This window comes from Microtus pennsylvanicus, chromosome 1, assembly GCF_037038515.1.
Source record: "Microtus pennsylvanicus isolate mMicPen1 chromosome 1, mMicPen1.hap1, whole genome shotgun sequence".
NCBI classification, from domain to species: domain Eukaryota; kingdom Metazoa; phylum Chordata; class Mammalia; order Rodentia; family Cricetidae; genus Microtus; species Microtus pennsylvanicus.
Genome location: NC_134579.1, coordinates 165,070,208 through 165,088,605, shown reverse-complemented (window position 1 = coordinate 165,088,605; position 18,398 = coordinate 165,070,208). Strand labels below are relative to the sequence as shown.

Genomic DNA, 18,398 nt, shown 5'->3' with positions numbered 1-18,398 from the left:
TCTATGGTTTGGGGGCGGGGCTACGGGCGGGGTCCGACAGAGTTTCTCTGCTGCGCGCGCCACGTCTCCCTCAGCGAGCTAGTGGAGGAACGGGCCGGGGAGGGACCAGCCACGCGGGGCGGGAACTAGCTCCTCTCGCGAGAGTTGGCGACGGCCGCGGCGGTGGCGGCGGCGTGTCCGTGAGAGCGGTGTGGGGGCGGGGAGGAGAGGCGGCGGCGACGGCGGCGGCGACGGCGGTGGCGTCCGAGTTACGCCACACGGGGCCGGGGCGCCGGGAGCCGGAGAGCAGCGCGGGGTCGTGGTGGCGGCGGCGGCGGTGAGGGGAGCGCGGCGGAGGAGGCGGAGCCATGGCGGGCCAGCAGTTCCAGTACGATGACAGCGGGAACACCTTCTTCTACTTCCTCACCTCCTTCGTGGGGCTCATCGTGATCCCCGCCACCTACTACCTCTGGCCGCGAGACCAGAATGCGGGTGAGTCCCATCGGCGGTCCTGCTCGGGCGCGCTCCGGGCAGCCGCTCCTCTCCTGGCCGCGCCGTCCCGCCCGCAGGCGCTGCCCGGTGTCCCGGTGACGCCGCCCGCGCGGCCCGGCTTGAGGCCCCGCCGTGCGCGGGGCCCGAGCTCGCCGGCGATTTCTGGGGCCGCTCGCCCGCCTGCCCGCCTGCGTGGTCCCCGGGAGTTTGGCTCGGACCCGCTCCGCGTGGTTCTGGAAGTCCCTTGCCTTCTGCCTCTTTGTCTTCCCCGCCTCTGCCCGTGCTGGGTGTTCTTTCCGGAGCTAGCGGCTCGGGCTGGGGAGGATAGGGATGGGGGAGGGCGGCAGAAGAGTTGGCAGAGGAGGAAACGGGGAGTGCGGGCACAACTCCGCGACCTCCGCTCCCGCCACCCTTCTTGCCTCTCATCCCGGTGTCGCGGCTGCAGCTGCTGTGACAGAGGTTTGGGGGCACCCCTGAGCTGGGTGGCATGTTTGGGACTTCCAAGTGAGCTCACCAGCCGCCCACCCCTGTCACTTCCTCCCGTTTGCTTTTTTCATTTGTTCACTCACGTCGTGGGGGTTGGAAGCCCTGCCGTTATTCCTTTCATCAAAGCCCAAATAGGTTTCTCCCCGCTTGGTCTCCTTTTCTCTGTGGAGTTTCCTGTTGGCCACGGGAAAGTGCAAGTCGGAAGGATTAAACTCGGTTCATTGATCGGAGGAGGTAGTTGTGGGGTCGCTAGCCACCTGCTTTTAGTTCTTGAGCCTTTTCACATTTAACATCCGTGTCAGAACGCAAGCTAAAGTCATTTCTCGGAATGCTAGGTGTATTCTGAAAGTGAGGTTGGATTCTGTGTTTACTAAGACATATGGCACGAGATATTCTTAAAGCTGACGGCAGCAACTGCCAACTCCTAATGGTTTTTTTCTGGTGGTGGTAGCCCTAATTGGTAGGTTTTGGGTATAACAGCAGCGCTGAGGGCAAGCTTTCTGTGTCTGCTAAGTTGCTTTTAGGTTGGGTGTGGTGATCTAGGTTGTGTACTGTACCTGGTTACCAGTGAAGCTCAGAACTTGTTACACTTTGATGAGGGAACCCAGTGTCCTATAAAATTATTTAGTTATGCAATAGAACTAAAGTAAATTTCGGATAAAGGGTAAGCAAGGATTATATCTCTGTTGTGTCTTTGACAGTAAGTTTGAGTATCCATTACATGCAACAGTATAACCAAAGTTACCCTGGTTTCTCATTCAGGGCTGGTTTATGAAATTGCATTTCGGACTCTTGTGTTCCGTGTTTCTAAGTGCATTGAGATAGTACGGCATTTTGGACGGTGGTGTACATACATATTTTTGATGTCCTAATACAGAAACCTTTTTTCTTGACTTGCACGCCCAAGCCATTCCTTGAGTATTTCAAGTTAAAGGGATCTATGCCCAGTGTGGTGGCTCACAAATACTGTCCCAGGCCTTGAGAGGTGGAGGCAAGGTGATTCAGAGTTCAAGGCTACTGGTACCTGCTACAACGTGATTTCAGAGACAGCCTGGCAACATGAGTCCTTGCAAGCTGGTAAAGGCCCTTCCTTGTCCCAAAGTCTGACAACTTGATTCTGGACCTGAGACAAAAGGGAGGAAGGGAAAAACTGACTCTTGAGACTAGTCCTCTGACCTTCATAGGAGGGCTATAGGTACCCGCCCATACTGTGTAACAACAACAACAACAAAAAAAAGAAACAAAACAACAAAGAGGAGGTATGCTTTTCAGTATTGTATCTTATGTTCGCTTACCACCTACTTGTCTGTGATTGGTTGTGTAGAAGACAAAGGCGTTGATATAGTAGGTAGAATGGTTGAATATTATCAGGAGCTGCTCTGATTTCAGAAACTCCTCTCTGTGGAATTAAGACCTTGCATGTGTTTTTGAAAATTGAAAGTGTCGAGGCCAGCTAGTTCCAGAAAAGGCACCAAAGCTACAGAGAAGCCCTGTCTCCAAAACCCAAAAAACCAAAAAATAAAAAAGAAAGAAAATTGAAAGTGATTTTTTTAAAAAGATGATAATTTTGGGTTACAAAATTTGTTTGATAACATATCATACAATACGTACTGGTATCCCTTTCCTTAGGGGAGGGCCTTTGGAGAATGCTAGTAGTATCGATGAATTAATTTTGACAGATAAATCTTGACCCTCCAGTATTAGTTTTAAAAATCTTTCAAGTATAGTGAGGAACTTGATATGGTGGTGGATGCCTTTAATCTCAAATATGTGGGAAGCACAGGCAGGCAGAACTCTTGACAGTTAAAGGTTACACAGTGAAGGACCTTGTCTTAAACCTAACCAAAAAAATGCAGTGAGGTAGAACTGTTAGTGTTGCCCTCAGTTTTCTGGAGACCCTGGAGGTTAGGTAAGTTTCCTGTAGGACAGACACAGCATTAGAACACTGTTCCTTCAAAACCCTTTGTTTTCTTATTGTTAGATTAAAAAGATACATAAACTCTGTTGTAACGTTGTTTCTTCACACCTGGCGCTCTGCTCCGGTTTGCCTTAGTAAATATACACCTGTTGATGTATTTGTTTGATCTTGCCCCAAATTCATTATGGGAATGAAGAAGGATGCTTCAGTGCTATTCTAATCATTAAGAGACTTGTTGGTTGTCTCTTGCTTTTTTCTGGATTACTGTTATTTATATTGTTTCTTTAGAACTACAGTGTTAGTAAAATGATGCTTTCATTACTATGACCCCTCCTTCCAGTCCAGTTGCAAGGTCTTGAATATCAAAACTCTTGAATTACAGGCTCATCCAAAACCCCTGAAAAAGAAAATTTTCAAACATGTTAGTTACAAAATAAGTTGCTCATTTGTTGTTGTATGGTTTTGTGGTGTTATGCTTTTATAGATTTGCACGATCATTAGAAAACAATCTTGTTTTCCTTTTGGAATATTAATTTCTTTGACTTTTAGTAATGTGTACGTGTTTTTTAAATTGCACTTTCATTTATTTTGTGTGTATGTTTGTAGGCAGAGGAAAACTTTTGGAAGTCAGTTTTCTCCTACCCTATGGATCTAAGGATTGAATGAAGATTGTCAGGGATGGCTGCAAGCACCTTTACCTCCAGAAACCTCTCATCCTCCCTCTATGTTAATTGTTTGTGTGTGTGTGTGTGTGTGTGTGTGTGCTCCAGACTAGTTCTCGATGTAGCTATCCTGGAACTTACCCTGTAAATCAGGCTGGCTTTGAACTCCGAGATCATCTGCTTCTGCCTCCCAAGTGCTTGTACTGCCGTTGCTTGGCTCCATGTTAATTCTTTTTTTTTTTAAATATTTATTTATTATGTATACAGTATTCTGCCTGTGTGTATGCCTGCAGGCCAGAAGAGGGCACCAGACCCCATTACAGATGATTGTGAGCCACCACGTGGTTGCTGGGAATTGAACTCAGGACCTTTGGAAGAGCAGGCAATGCTCTTAACCTCTGAGCCATCTCTCCAGCCACAGTTGTTTATGCTTGGCTTTCTTGGAATTACTGAGTTCTTGAGTATATTGTAAAATGTAGTGCCATTTCACAGATTGTGAAATTTAGGGTTTGGGAAAATAGAAATAGCTAGTCTTCGCCATATTTGGTATGCTAATTGACTTACTTTTTAAACATTATTAGTGGAATCTTTTCCCATGATTTTAGTCTTTTGTGTTGGGCTAAGTATACTACGTAATTCATACCCCTTTTAGTAGTAAAAGGTCTTCTTGGCTGTTTGAAAATTGGCTAATAAAATGGATCTACATGAAAAAGTAATGACATGGACAGTTTAGATTTCCTTGTAACAGTGGTTCTTAGTAGAGGCTACAAGTAAAATTACTCAGAGCTTATACACACAGGTGTCCCTAGAAACTCATCTCATCAGTCTGAAGTGAGTGCTACATGTTGCTATTTTATAACAAAAGGTCTAAATTGCAGGTAAGTTTGAGAGGGCTGCTTAGAGAACCTTATTGGAATGGCATTTGTTGACATTATCTTGGGTGGTAGTTTATTTGATTTGGTATGTGCTTTTTGCTAAAAAGCAACCCCTCCCAAACTAACCAACCAACCAAACAAACAAAAAACAGAACAGAAAAACAGAAATTAGAACCAGAGAGTTGGCACAGTGGGTAAAAGCACTTTCTCGATAAACCTGAACACCTGTGTTTGATCCTGGACCTTGATTCTGAGAGAATCAAGACTTATCCTTTAACCTCCCACACAGACATTGGCATGCATACACACCACCACCACCATTAAAAAAATGAGTTGTAGCCTTTTTGATTTAGAATTACTTCTAAAACAGCACTTAATAAAGTTCTGGAAGTCGAAATTAATTTTTCAAGACAACTCAAATTTTGTTTTTGATTTATGTGTATGAGTGTTTTACCTACATGTCTGTAGGTATACCATATGAGTGTCTAGTGCCTGAGGGATCAGAAGATGGCATCAGATTCCTTGGACATCAAGATCTAGAGTTATGTATGGCTGTGAGCCACCACAGAACTTAGGTTCTCTGTGAGAACAGCAAACACTCCCTTAACTTCGGAGCCATTCTTCCATTCCATTATTCCCAAAGACAACTTTAAATGAAGTTTATAACCAGTTTATTGTGGTTACCATTATGCTGTGATTGGAGTCTTCAGTATTTTAGACATTCTCAAGATTCTGAAATAGTTACAGTTACCTCAGCCACTTCCTATCTTTGTTTTTTCATAAATACTGTACTGTTACTTTGTGCGCACTGTCCTCTTTGTTCTTTCTGGTTTAGGTTTTTTAAAAATTAAATAATTAAATAAATTTCTTTTGGCATCCCAATTGCTGTTATCAAAGGCATGTGCCACCACCCATGCCCAGCCTATTTATTTTTTTAAAAAATGTATTTTGTTATTTTTTTTAATGGTGTGTATGTTTGTGTGTATGTGTGTATGTATGTTGTTGGGGAGGGTAGTATGTATATGTGAATGTGAGTTAGTTCCTGTGGAGTCCAGAAGGTTCAGGAGGTTTCAGATTCCCCTAGAGTAGGATTTACCAGGTAGTGGGGAGTTGGCCCGTCTGGGTGATGGGAACCAAACAGAGGTCCTCTGGAAGAGCGCATGTACTCTTTACTGCTGTGCCATCTTTCTAGCCCCAGTGTTTGTTGAGTTTTTGATTCCTTGACCCTTTTCAAAACTGCCTGATTTTGAAATCTGGATTGGCAGATTCCTGTACTTTTAGTAGGCAGGTGATGTGTTTTAGCATGGTCATCTGTAAAATAGAGACATAGAAGTCTCTTTTTACAGAATTAGAGTGGAGATTAACCTGGACTTTATGTTAAGTGTTTAGAATGTGTCTGAAATGCAGTGTACTATTAACACACATTGTTTGATTTGCTACTTAGCTCCTCAGGTTTCTGTTTTTATTTGAAGAGTTTAGTTGAAATGTTTTAAAAATTAATTTTATTTGCTTGTATTCTCTCAAGTAGTATTTAAGTCAGTCACTCATATTGAGGATATGAGTAGGTATCTGTTTTTGTCATTTAGCACTGTAATAGGAAAGTCCTACTTTAAAAAGTTTTAAGCTCTAGTCTAGTCTCTGTTTTAGTTTACTCTGGACTCCAAGCTTTATTTCTAGGGATGAAAATAATAACTTGCCATAAGGAATCAAGAAGTGTCATGAGGCTGGCTTGTGGTGCCCACATGCCTTTGGGAGGCTGAGGCAAGAGATTGTAAATTGCAGGTCATTCTGGACTACTTAGTGAGACTTATCTCAAAAACAGAAAACTCCAAACCAACCAGGCTTCCTAAGAATGGTTTTTTAGAAAGAAAAAAGTCCTGTAGAACTACAATAGAAATTTCTACATTTGGTAAATAATGTTTTCAGTTCTTCTAGATGATATTTTTTCCCCCTAGCCTCTGTGTTTTGTTTTGTTTTGTTTTTTCCCCTTAAGCTGCAAATACCCAGTGCAGAAAAGCACAAAGGGGGCCAGAGAAATGGCTTTGCTAGTACCGGCTGCCAAGCCTGAATGCTTGGATTCCATATTTGGATCCCAAATGATAGCAGGAGAACTGACTCCTGTAAGTTATCCACATAGGCACCATGGTGTACACACACACACACACACACACACACACACACACACACACACACCAATAAAAATTTTAAAAGGGACAGTTCTTGCAGAGGATTCCAGTTCAGTTTCTAGCATCTATAAACCACACCTAACTAGCTCCAGAGGCTCCAACACCCTCTTCTGGCCTCAGTGTGTACCTGCATAAATAAAAAAATGAATGAGGACATGACCCTCATCCATATGGCGGAGGAGAAGGTTTATTGTAGACATAGGGGAGAGCTTAATCACAGACACCTGGAAGGGTCCAGACTGAACCCAACCAGGGGTGGAAGTAGTGAGAGAGAAAGAGAAGAGAGGAGGGGGCTTAAGAGAGGCGCCTTGGACCAAGTGGCTAAGAGAGTGCATTAGCCAAAATGGCTGGGTTATGTAGGAATCAGAGAAGCTGGGGTACGGGCAGCCCAGCATTGGGCTGGAGAGTTTAGGATAGGGGATAGGGTATGCCTGCCAGTATGGCTCTGTAACAGGTACTGGTGATGCTGAGAGAGGCTGGAGGACATTATCCAATTTGCTATGTTAATAGACACCTCAGTTAGCCATTGGTTGAGTTTGAGACCTAACACTGTATATATGTACCCCCATAGCAAAATATTTCTTTAAAAACTGAAAAGCATGAAGGAATGAACAGAAGTTGATTTTTTTCTCTTATAGGTAATGATTTTGTTTTATTTAAACTAAATCCTCCCATTGAACATTATTCTTGCTATGCCCCATATATTTTGGTATATCATGTTTTTATTTTCATTCTTCTTTCAATTTTTCTGGGTTCTTTGATTTGTTGAGTTGATGTTCACACTTCTCTAAATTTTACTTCTTTGTAATTTTACTTGCCATTGATTTTTAATGTCATCCCATGTAGTCAGAGGAAAGATAATGTGATAATTTGTGGTCTAACCAATGGCTATCCCATAAAATCTCTGTACTGGAAGATATCTGGATGTTTCTGATGTTGGGGTAGTGTTTTGTGTATGACTGGGAAAACTGGTTGGTAGTTGGTTTTTACATTGGGTCCTCTATTTGTATATACAGTAGACTACTCCAGAAACACCAGAAGAGTAACTTGCTCCAGGGGATTATAGTAGTGCCTAAGGTCAAAATTGACAAGTTAATCACAGTTTAATTTGAAGCCATCCTTCAAAAGATGTAAGCCTTCAAAACAGTTGTATAAGACAGATTCTGCTAGTGTGGTTGTTGTCTAGGTGTGGAAGACATATTCTCCATGCTTCTCTTTTCTTCTTGAATTTTTTGTGAAGGTAATTTTAGATTGTCTTACTTGGGGCAGTCCTCACTTGCCCCTCTAGGCGGATTTAAGGAACTACAGCATTTTTCATCTCAGTTGTTTATTAGCTTTAAGGCGAGGTGTGCATAATGCTCTTTAAATATACTTGGAGGAAATTTAAATATCTTCATGACAAAGCTGAGACCTCAAGTAGGTATTCAACTTGCCTCAAGTCATCAGGTTTAAGATTGGACGTTGAATCCAAATTAGCTAAAGCTTCTTTTTTAGCTGCTGCTTTGTACTCCTTTCTGTAATTAAGTAAATATTGCACAGTTTTTTAATATCAAAACAGCAACTGGAAGGTGATGAAGGAGAGCAGGAATAGTTTTATTTTGGGGCTTGTGTGTCTCATGCAGAGAAGGTGATTTAAGATGCTTCTTGAAGAAAGGTGTTGACAGAGGTTTTCTGTCTTTCCTGGTCCCACAGCCGTTCAATTCCAGAGAAACACACAGAGGTCTACATTTATCATAAACTGGTTGGCCTATTAGCTCCTATTAACTCCTACTTCCTACATTAACTCATAATTTTGTCTGTGTCAGCCATGTGGCTTGGTTCCTTTTATCTACAAGGCATTCTCATCTTCCTTCCTCTTGTGTCTGAGTGACATCTGCAGACCGACCTTTCCTTTTCCCAGAATTCTGCTGTTCTGGTTGCCCTGCCTATACTTCCTGCCTGGCTACTGGCCAATCAGTATTTTATTAAAATACAACTAACAAATCTTGATGGTACAAGGCCATTTGTCCCACAACACTTCCGTCCCCCTCCCCCTTTTCAGGATAAGAACTCTGAATCTAATCTCCTTTGTTTAGCTTTTTTTCTGGACCATTATCCATAACAACTTGTAACCAACACTCTAAACAAAGACAAGCATCCACAATCCATTTTTTGGGGAATGTGGGCATAATTTTCCAGGATACTTCCTGCTTATTGGGGGCGCTGATCATCTTATGGGGTGTAATTATTCAGCCACAGATAAGGCTGCACTTCTGGGTTCTAAAGGCAAGCATGTGCACATGGGCCCTCGGGTGAAATGCCTGAATGTTAAAGGGCCCCCGTGTGACCCTCGTGCACGCATGCATGGTTACATCCATGTATGACTCAGCTAAACCCTTGAGTGCATGCGTGAGTCTCACATCATCTGCATCATCAGCATGTGACATAGTCACAGCAACCCCCTGTGTGCATGTGCTAGGCAGTTTTTAAAATCTGGATGTGCCATCCCTGTACGCACCCCCTCTAATAAACTCCTAAGCAGGTTTGTGTGTGTTCTGTTTCCTTCTCTCACACCAGGTAATTTCATGGGGACCTAAAGAAAATTAAGAATTATGGTTAAGTCCTGACTGGAATAGTCTGTGAGACCTGATCATCTCAGCCAGTAGTCTTGAGGTTGTTGTGGATGTAGAACTCAGAAATCTGGGCCATCTGTTTCTATTGGAGATTTTTAAGGCCTCTTCCTTGATCAAACCTGATTTTTCTTAACCCAGAATGAATTCATACCCTCTCATTTCCTGTGGAAACAAAAGCAAAACCTATTCTCCAAAGTAACATATCTTTTGACTTAAATTTTGAAGTCAAGGTATTTTCAAAATATATATGTTGGATTAATCCAGCAGCATTTATAATCAAATGTCTTTTTAGCAGCTTTTGCTTCTTCTGAAGCCATCAAACAATTTAAAGACAACACAATAACATACAGTATCCAGATTCTCTGTGTATTTTTCATCTTTATGTGGCTTTATTTTACCCTCTAATTCTTTTATTTTTATTTTTGGCTTTTGACACAGGGTTTCTCTGTGTATCTTTGGCTTTCCTTGAACACAGACATCCACCTGCCTCTGCCTCCCAAGTGTTGGTATTAAAGGTGTGTGCCACCACACCTTGAAATCGCAGAGGTCTGCCTGCCTGTGCCTTGCAAATGCCACCACACCCAACTAATCTCTTTCTTTCTTTTATATTTTAAGAACTTTATCCTTTTTCTTTTCTCTCCCAAGCCTACATTTAATCTTAAATGCACTGTAAACCATTTAGAGGTTTTCTTATCTGATTCTATCTTTACTATATCTCTCTTTTTCTGACTACTTGAGTCTTTAATTTGCTAAGTGATATGCCTAGGATTAAAGTCCTAGCTTTGATGGCTGGGTCCACCCCCATTTCTTAGCTTTCTGAGAGTCTAGCCTCATGGTGGAGGTACTGGCCAGAGCCATGTTTATTGCTGCAATTCTATGGCGTTTCAACATCCCTGCCACCACCAAGAAGCACACTGTTGGCTATTCATAAAACCCTTTAAGTGTTTTGTGGTTGGGGGGCCTCTTGAAAGAGCTGCAAGGTTTTTGCAGCTAAAACTGAGTCAGGAAGCCTCTCTTAAATGAGATGTGCTTGTCTCTAGCAAACAGAGCCCATCTGAGAAAATGCTGCTACTAAGAGGCTGTGCTTAACTCTGTTCTTTTGTGTCTAGAATTACTTCCCAAGCTCTCTCAGGTTTTATGTGGATGTAGTTGTCCACATTGGATGGCATTTGTTGACCGAGGTTTCTGTAAATAGGGGAACACTGCAAAAAAAGCATGTAAGTAAATGGCAGATTTGAAATTTGATTGGCTTGGGCCAAGCAAACCATTTTGAGAAGCTTATTTTTTGTCCTGTTACTAACCTAGGAAACAACAGAGCAATGACATCTGGCTGGTTTTGCTTTTTTGAATGTAGTGGAGAATAGTTTAGAAGTTGGGAAAGGGGCTGGAGAGGTGGCTCAGCGGTTAAGAGCATTGCCTGCTCTTCCAAAGGTCCTGAGTTCAATTCCCAGCAACCACATGGTGGCTCACAACCATCTGTAATGAGGTCTGGTGCCCTCTTCTGGCCTTCAGGCATACATGCAGAAAGAATATTGCATACATAATAAATAAATAAATAATTAAAAAAAAAGAAGTTGGGAAACTATATGGAACTGAGAGTCTATCTTATCTCATTTTATTGAGATGTTAGACTATAGAAGTGTGACTAGATTAAAAAGAAAATTTTGAGATAGCTTGGGCAGTTTATTTCTTATATATTTATTTCCCTTTTCATTGACTTCTGGTCTATTGGAAGTTATTTGATGATCAGCCCAGTTAGTTTGTGAAGTGCGTATAGTGAAAAGGATTGGAATGAACATTTTTTTAAAAAAGTCTGTGGGTATTTTACTTGTGTTATGTCTATGTACCTAATGTTATGTCTATGTACCTAATGGTTGTGTCTTGTGCTTCTGGAAGTCAGAAGAGGGCATTGGATTCCCTGGAACTAGAACTACAAATTGTTGTGAGCCACCATTTTTAATTTTTTTTAATTAGAAAAGAACTGGTTGATATTAGGTTTTGTTTAAAGCAATTGTGAACTGCTGTGTGTGGGTGCTGGAATTGGAACCCAGGTTTTGGTAAAAGGAGCGCACATGTTACTAACTGGAGCCATCTCTCTAGTCTCTCAAAGCATTGTATTTTGTGAATGTATATACTTAAATAGGGCATATACTCTTTTTAAGACTTTATATCTTGACGGGATATTAGAGATAGAAGAACGTGTGATTGTTTAGGAAAAAAATTCTGTGTATTTTATTTTGATTGAAGGGGTTCAGTATCAGGTATGTAGTCTAATACACAGAGGAAACCACCTGGGTGAAGGAATTAGGGTACATTCAGGCTTTATAGATGTGACAAACATTGGATTAGTAAAATGTAAAATTATTTTTGTTTAAAGGTTAGTTTACATACACACTTTATCTTGGGAGAACCTGAAAAGTTAAAGATTAGTTAATTTTCTCCAATTAAAAAGTTTTAAGAATATGTGTATATGTGTGTGTTTTTGCGTGTATATGAAGGGGTTTTAGGAAGCCAGATGAGGACGTTTTCTTGGAGCTGAAGTTATAGGTGGTTTTGCACTGCCCAACATAGGTGCTCCAGGGGCACTCCTGTTTGCCTTTCTCTTTATTATTGAGAGATTTTTATTACGTATCCCTGGTTGGTCTGGAACTCAAGAGACCCACTAGCTTCTGCCACCTGAGTGCTGGGATTAAACCCATGTATCACCAAGCAAGACTGTTTTCCCAGATACTTGTTCCCTAAGTCATACATTTTGTTCACTCATAAAGAAAGTTGTTGTTCGTGCATGTGCACGCGCGCGCGCGCACGCGCGCGCACACACACACACACACACACACACTCACAAGAGAGAGAGAGAAAGAGAGAGAGAGAGAGAGAGAGAGAGAGAGAGCATGTCTAGCCTTCAGACCTTAAAAATTTCCTGTATTTAGCTGGATGGTGATGGTGGAGGAGATCTTATTGGTTCCAAACAGAAACACGTGGCTTGAAAGTTGTGGTGGTGGTGGTGCACACCTTTAAATCCAGTATCAGGAGGCAGAAACAGGTGGATCTCTGAGCTTGAGACCAGCCTAGTATATTGAACAAGTTCCCAGACAGCCAGAGCTACACAGAGAAACTCTGTCCCAAACAAGCAAGCAGGTAAGCAAGCAAGCAAACACAAACACCACCACAATTTCCTAGATCTAGTGATGGCTCACAACGCTTTTATGATCTGAATTTGATTCCTGAACCCATATGCTAGAAGGTGAGAACTGGATTCTGCAGGTTGCCTTGGCTTCACATGCATGTTCATGTACCACTCCCTTCCATAAAAGTGTAAACAAAACAAAAAATCCCAGAAGACAAAAAAGCCATTTCCCATCATTACCAGACTCTTTATCTATAAGAAATGTTATGCCATTTCTGCCAAGGCCACATTGTTTACTTGAAAATTCTTGTTAGTACTCTTGAAAGAAAATATTCCTTACTGTTTGGAATTGTCATGGATGAAGAAATTTTCTCATACAGATTCTAAATCTTTTCAACCTTTGATTTTTTTTTTTGGTAGTTCTGTCTAGTAGTTGTTGATTGAGTATTCATTGGCTGACATTAGTAGTAGGTACAGAAAACAATAAAATGATGAGTGCAATATGCATAGTCTTGTTTGGGTAACTTGCATGGGGTTTGGGAGGATTAGAATTAGATGCTTGAATTGTTATGTTCAGAGCACTCTAAAGAGTATAAGAGGACTGGAAACAAACGCTGTGCACGTTAGCTGGATAAAGTATTTGCATCTACTTGTGGTAATAGTGGCATGCTAAAAGTTAGAAAAGTTTTAAATACTTAAATTTGCTTTTCAGATTGATTTTTGTGTTTATGTGTATTGCCTGCATGTATGTATACACACTATGTGTGTGCTTGATACCCAGGGAGGGCAGAAGAGAGCCTTGCATCTCTTGGAACTAGAGTTAGAGCTGCTATTATCTCTCTACTTTCTTGGTAATGCCCTTTATTTAATAAAACCAAAACCAAAAAGTTTAAATTTTGTTGAAGTCCAATTAATTTCCTTTTGTTCATTTATATTATTGGGAACATACCTAAGATTCTATTGACAATTTCAAGGTTATACAAGTTTAATCATTTTTTTTACTAAGAAAGTTAATGGTTTTAACTTTTTAAACTTTTGAATGGTTTGGAACTCATTTTTGATTCAAAGTCAGATGAAAAATGAATTTCAAGTTTTTCTGTCATCACTCACCTGCATTGTGTCTGTGGACTTCCCTGTGACCCTAATTCTGAACATGACCCTGTGCAGTGATACAGACTGCCTGAAATACCGCAATTCATACTCAACTCTTGTAAATGCTGTGTTCTTCACTGTACCTGCAAGTTTTGTGCTTTTATAGGTGCATAATGATTTAGTTGTGGAAAACAAAGACTTTCTTACTGTCATTGCTCAGAATGTTAAGTACAAAATTAGTATATCTTTGGATTGTATTGTTAAAATGTTTTTTAAAGATTTATTTTTATATTTATATATATGAATGCTTATCAGCATATGTGTATATGCATTTGTGCCTGTGGAGGCCAGAAGAGCATCAGATCCTGTGGAACTGGGAATCTGGAGTTTTGGATGTGCATGTTGGAAACTGAATCTCGGTTCTCTGGAAGAGTAGCAAGTTCTCTTTCCTGATAAGCCATCTCTCCAGCCGATAAAATTTATTTTATTTTATTTTATTTTATTTTATTTTATTGTATATGTTTGTGTGCCTCTACAGAGGCCAAAAGAGGGTGTCTGATCCCATGGAGCTGGAGTTAAATGTAGTTATGGGCAGCCTGGTGTGGGTGCATGGTTGAGCAGGAAGGGGAAGCAGGACTCTTAACTACTGAGCCATCTTTTCTGCTCCTAGGATGTTTGAATTTTAAAATCACATTTGGTGAGTTGACTTGAATTTTATTTGAAAAAAATAATCATTAAAATTTATTTTAGAATTAGAACAGAATTTCCAATAATTTCTAAAATGTCCTTAAATATACTTATATATTTTGTAGTATGTATTTATGCTAAGTGTAGTTATCAGCCTTGATGATTATAATAATTCAGGATTTCAAGTAACATTGAGAATGCTATATGTCCTGTACTACTAAATTTTCAGCCAAGACTAAAAATAAATAAGCAAAGCCATCTCATTAGTATGCAGATTGCTTTCTTTTAAAAGAAATGGTAAAAATAATACGTATACTAAGAATTATTTTCAGTTTTATGATTTATCAGTAAATGTTTGACTGGTGTACCTATTTTATACACATATATCCAGTGTTGTGTAAAAATTTCTCTGTAAAAGGGTCATGGGTTGCCTCAGTGCCTTGTGAACCCCATTCTTTTCCTAGTTGGAGCTGTACTACTCTCTTCTTGAGTACTCTTTCTCTCCCTTCACCTTACTGTTTGCTTGGCCTGCAGTACTTTTCTTCTGGGTAGCCACATTGCCTTCGCCTTTGTCCCCATTCTCTTTGCTCATATGTCATCTTCACAGTGAGTTCACTTTGTCACCCCATGTTCCTCTGCGATATTTACTTGTTTATCCTCCCTCCCTCCCTCCCTCCCTCTTTCTTTCTCCCTCCTTCTTTCTGTCTTTCTGTCCTGTCTGTCTGTTCTGTCTTTCTTTTTCTTTTGTTTGAGACAGGGTTTCTCTATGTAGTCCTGACTGTCCTGAACTTGCTCTGTAGACAAGGTCTACCTGCCTCTGCTTCCTGAATGCTGGGATTAAAGGTATGTGCCACCACTGCCCAACTAATGTTATTTCTTTACTCTACTACACTATATAGTGTAAGAAGAGGAGGGTTTTGTGTCTTATGTATCCCAGGAGGACCCCTAACTTTTCCAAGTAGTGGAGGATGACTTTGAACTTCTTATTCTGCTTCTTCCACTGATCTTCTTGTATGCATCTCAGAAATGCTGTTATAGATACACTATTGTGCCAGCTTTATATAGTTTAGAACTTAGGGCCTGTTAGATGCTGTTCAATCATTCTGCCAACTGTACTACATGTCTGGACCAAGAGTTGTTGTTGTCTTTGGTGTATCTCCAGTGTCCCGAAGGATCTTGGTACATAGTAGATCTTATTTCTAAGCATTGTTGTATAAAAGAGTTTATAATTTTCTGTGCACATTTATATAATACTTAATATACTCCAGGCAGATGTAAAGAGGAAAGATATTTATTAATGGGTAAGATAGATTTTCAGCCTTCAACAGCCTTGAGCGTAGAGAAGTCAAAATTAACTTTAATATTGGTTACTTAAGAGTAGTGATTCCTGCCAGTCTGTGATGGTACATACCTTTAATATCAGCATTTGGGAGGCAGAGACAGGTGAATCTCAGTGAGGCTAGTCTAGCCAAAATACATGTTCCAGGGCAGCCAGAGCTACATGGTGAGACCCTATCTCCAAATAAATAAATTACATTAAATTAAAATAATGGTTGTTCCAGGGTTGGAAAGATGGTTCTCTAGTTAAGTATGGTTGGTGCTTTTGCTCAAGTTGGGTTCCTAACACCATATCTAGCAGCTCACAGTCACAGCCACTTGTATTCAGTGCCCAACGGATCTGACGTCCTCTCCTGACTTCATGGGAGAGGGCTCATGTGCTCATGTACATATCTACACACAAACACACTTAATTAAAACTAGGTTTTTAAAAAATGGTGCTTCATGCTTGCTAGTGGACTTCTAATATGAGGATTCATGGTATTACCAACTACACATGGAAAATATAAAAATTGTGTCTGTCCCGAACATGAATATATTTTGTTATTATTTCTTCAGTGTTTTTTATACAATACTACATTTTTTTCCCTAGTATTTTTGTGTCAGGGTCTCATGTGGCCTAGGCTAAATATTTTGGTGGCAGAAAGTCAAACAGTGTAGCACTGACTGATGAGAGCTCCATGGTAGATGTCTGAGTGTGTAATGGAGGAAGGATCCCATCCTGGAACTAGAAGCCAGAGTGACATAGTACCATCTCTTCCTAGAGTGTAAGGGTCTCCTAACAGGCTCCTGCTTCTTAGATTTCATATCACTTTCCGGGATTGCTGCCCTGGAGATCAAGCTTCTGATTTTCCTTCCAAATTTAATTTATTAGCTTGCCTTCCTTTACTTTTCAGCATAAAATTTTTTCACTGTTTTATTTTTAGTACATTTTTGGGGGGTGAAAAAACTTTGCTTCACTTGACTTTATTGGAGATTATATCTAATGAGTTTTTAATTATTTTTTGTCCTAAATTTTATTTAAGAATTCATACAAAACATTCCAGACCAATGTGTCTTTTCTTCTCCTCCCTTTAGTCTTGGTTAATCTGGAAGTAACACAGATAATAGTTCTTTTTGTTACTGGCAACCGTGAGCAACCAGTTGCAGAGATTGCTCTTCAAACACCCCCCCCTCCCCCAAAGTTTCTCTGTAACAGCTCTGGCTGTCCTGGAACAGGCTTTGTAGACATGCTGGCCTGAAACTCACAGATCTGCCTGCCTCTGTCTTCTCAGTGCTGGGATTAAAGGCGTGCGTCACTACAGCCTGGCCTTCAAATATATTTGGTGCAATATTTCATATACCTTTTGGAGAAAGGCACCTCAGAAGTGACAGTGAACTTGCTCTTGCTCTATTGGATGGTCTCAACCCCCCCCAAAATTCCCAACTTTCCTGTTCACTGTCATGTTCTTCTGGAGGAATTGTTTTAGGTTGGCAGCACCCATGGTTCTATCTTCTACAGTGTGCTAAGTCAAGGTGAACTTCACAACCTTTCTTTGCCCCCTTTTCACCACAAACTTTTTTCACAGGCACATGGTGGCAGAGGAAACAGAAAGGATTTTATTCTTTTTTATATTATTATTATCCCTGCTATGTGAGAAAGGATTTTATTCTTAAATATTTTGATTTCTTCATATTAATTTTTCATTTTGGAGGTACAGTTAGGGTAGGTATAGGAGAGTTCATGAGAAGAGGGGCACAGGCATGTTTTAGTTCTTTGAGAATTGTCTGAATAATCTAGGTATTCCTTTATTAGAGAGACGCAGTATAATAAAAGGGTTAAATTTTCAGGCTTGTGAATCTTAACTTTTGCAAAAGTCCCATCTCTGTTTCATAGTAGTTATTTGATGTTCTTTAGGAAAGAGCTGTAACTTGGGGCAAGTTATTTAGTTTCTGTGAGCCTCAGTACCTTTTTTTTTTTTAAATAATAGTTACAACAGTATATATCTACATACTCAATGTTATTTATTTCATTGAAAGTTCTAAATGAAATAATTCATATACTAAATACTGTTGGACCCTAGAGTCCAATCACCAAGGAGGAGTCGCCCCATCCCTCAGACCACAGCTGATGTAAAAGCATGAGGATTTTATTAACTCTGTCATGACAGGGTCTTTCAGCATTAGAGGCCAGAAAGACCCCGAATAGCTGGTACAGGCTACTTTTAAAGGAAAAAAACCACAGAAGCAAGGGGGGTGTCTGGGGATTGTTCTTTAACTATTATGATTGGCTTATTCAAAAGGGCTATTACCTATAATTGGCTGGAGAGTGGTTGCCAGATCAGATGAGGTAAGAGGGAAACATCTGAGGGTCGCTTTGCCCCTTTCCTAGGGCCTGAGTCAAAACATCAGTAACTGAGTCAACACCTAAGGGTTATCTTGCCCCTATTCAGGGAGATGGAAAGTTCCCAACATCTCAGTACATAGGTCCTTCGTTCCCAGCGGGGAGGGGAGCACTACTGCTGAGACTGAGAGGGCTCAGAATTGTCCTCAGAATTGTCTTAAAGTTTTACAATACTAAGTACCTATCATCTACTATGCTTGTAACATAATATAGGGGTGAACAGTATAGACCTTATCCTTGTAATGACGGTTACTTCCTGGGAGTTTTGGGAATGAGTAATTGGCATACTACATGTAAACCATCAAAAAACCACATAATAAGTGTTGTGTTAGTTCACAGAAGGCCTTCCTCAGAACATTCTCAACAGCTGAGAGCTGAATGACAAAAGGAGCCTCTAGTCATTTTATGTTCTGTGTTGGCTGGAGAAAGGCCTATTTTAGGCTGAGGTAACAATTGTGTGTGAGCTATTGTGTATGTAAGCTATTGAGACTGAAAAGTGTTTGACATGTTCTCAGAACAAAGGAGATTAATGTGACAGAGATGTGGCCAATGAGAAAAATT

At 40.7% G+C, this 18,398-nt stretch overlaps 1 protein-coding gene and 1 pseudogene across 2 annotated transcripts in view; one reads left to right on the top strand and one right to left on the bottom strand.

Annotated features, from left to right (window-relative positions):
- The first annotated feature begins 202 nt into the window (after positions 1 to 202).
- Positions 203 to 18,398, top strand: part of Sec63 (SEC63 protein translocation regulator) — an 82,762-nt gene continuing 64,566 nt past the window's right edge. For both annotated transcript variants that reach the window (XM_075944622.1, XM_075944617.1), the window contains exon 1: positions 203 to 471. In XM_075944622.1, the coding sequence (XP_075800737.1) occupies positions 348 to 471 (124 nt within the window). In that variant the 5' untranslated portion in view covers positions 203 to 347. The remainder of the gene's footprint in view (positions 472 to 18,398) is intronic.
- Positions 16,483 to 17,028, bottom strand: LOC142837733 (large ribosomal subunit protein eL22 pseudogene; annotated as a pseudogene).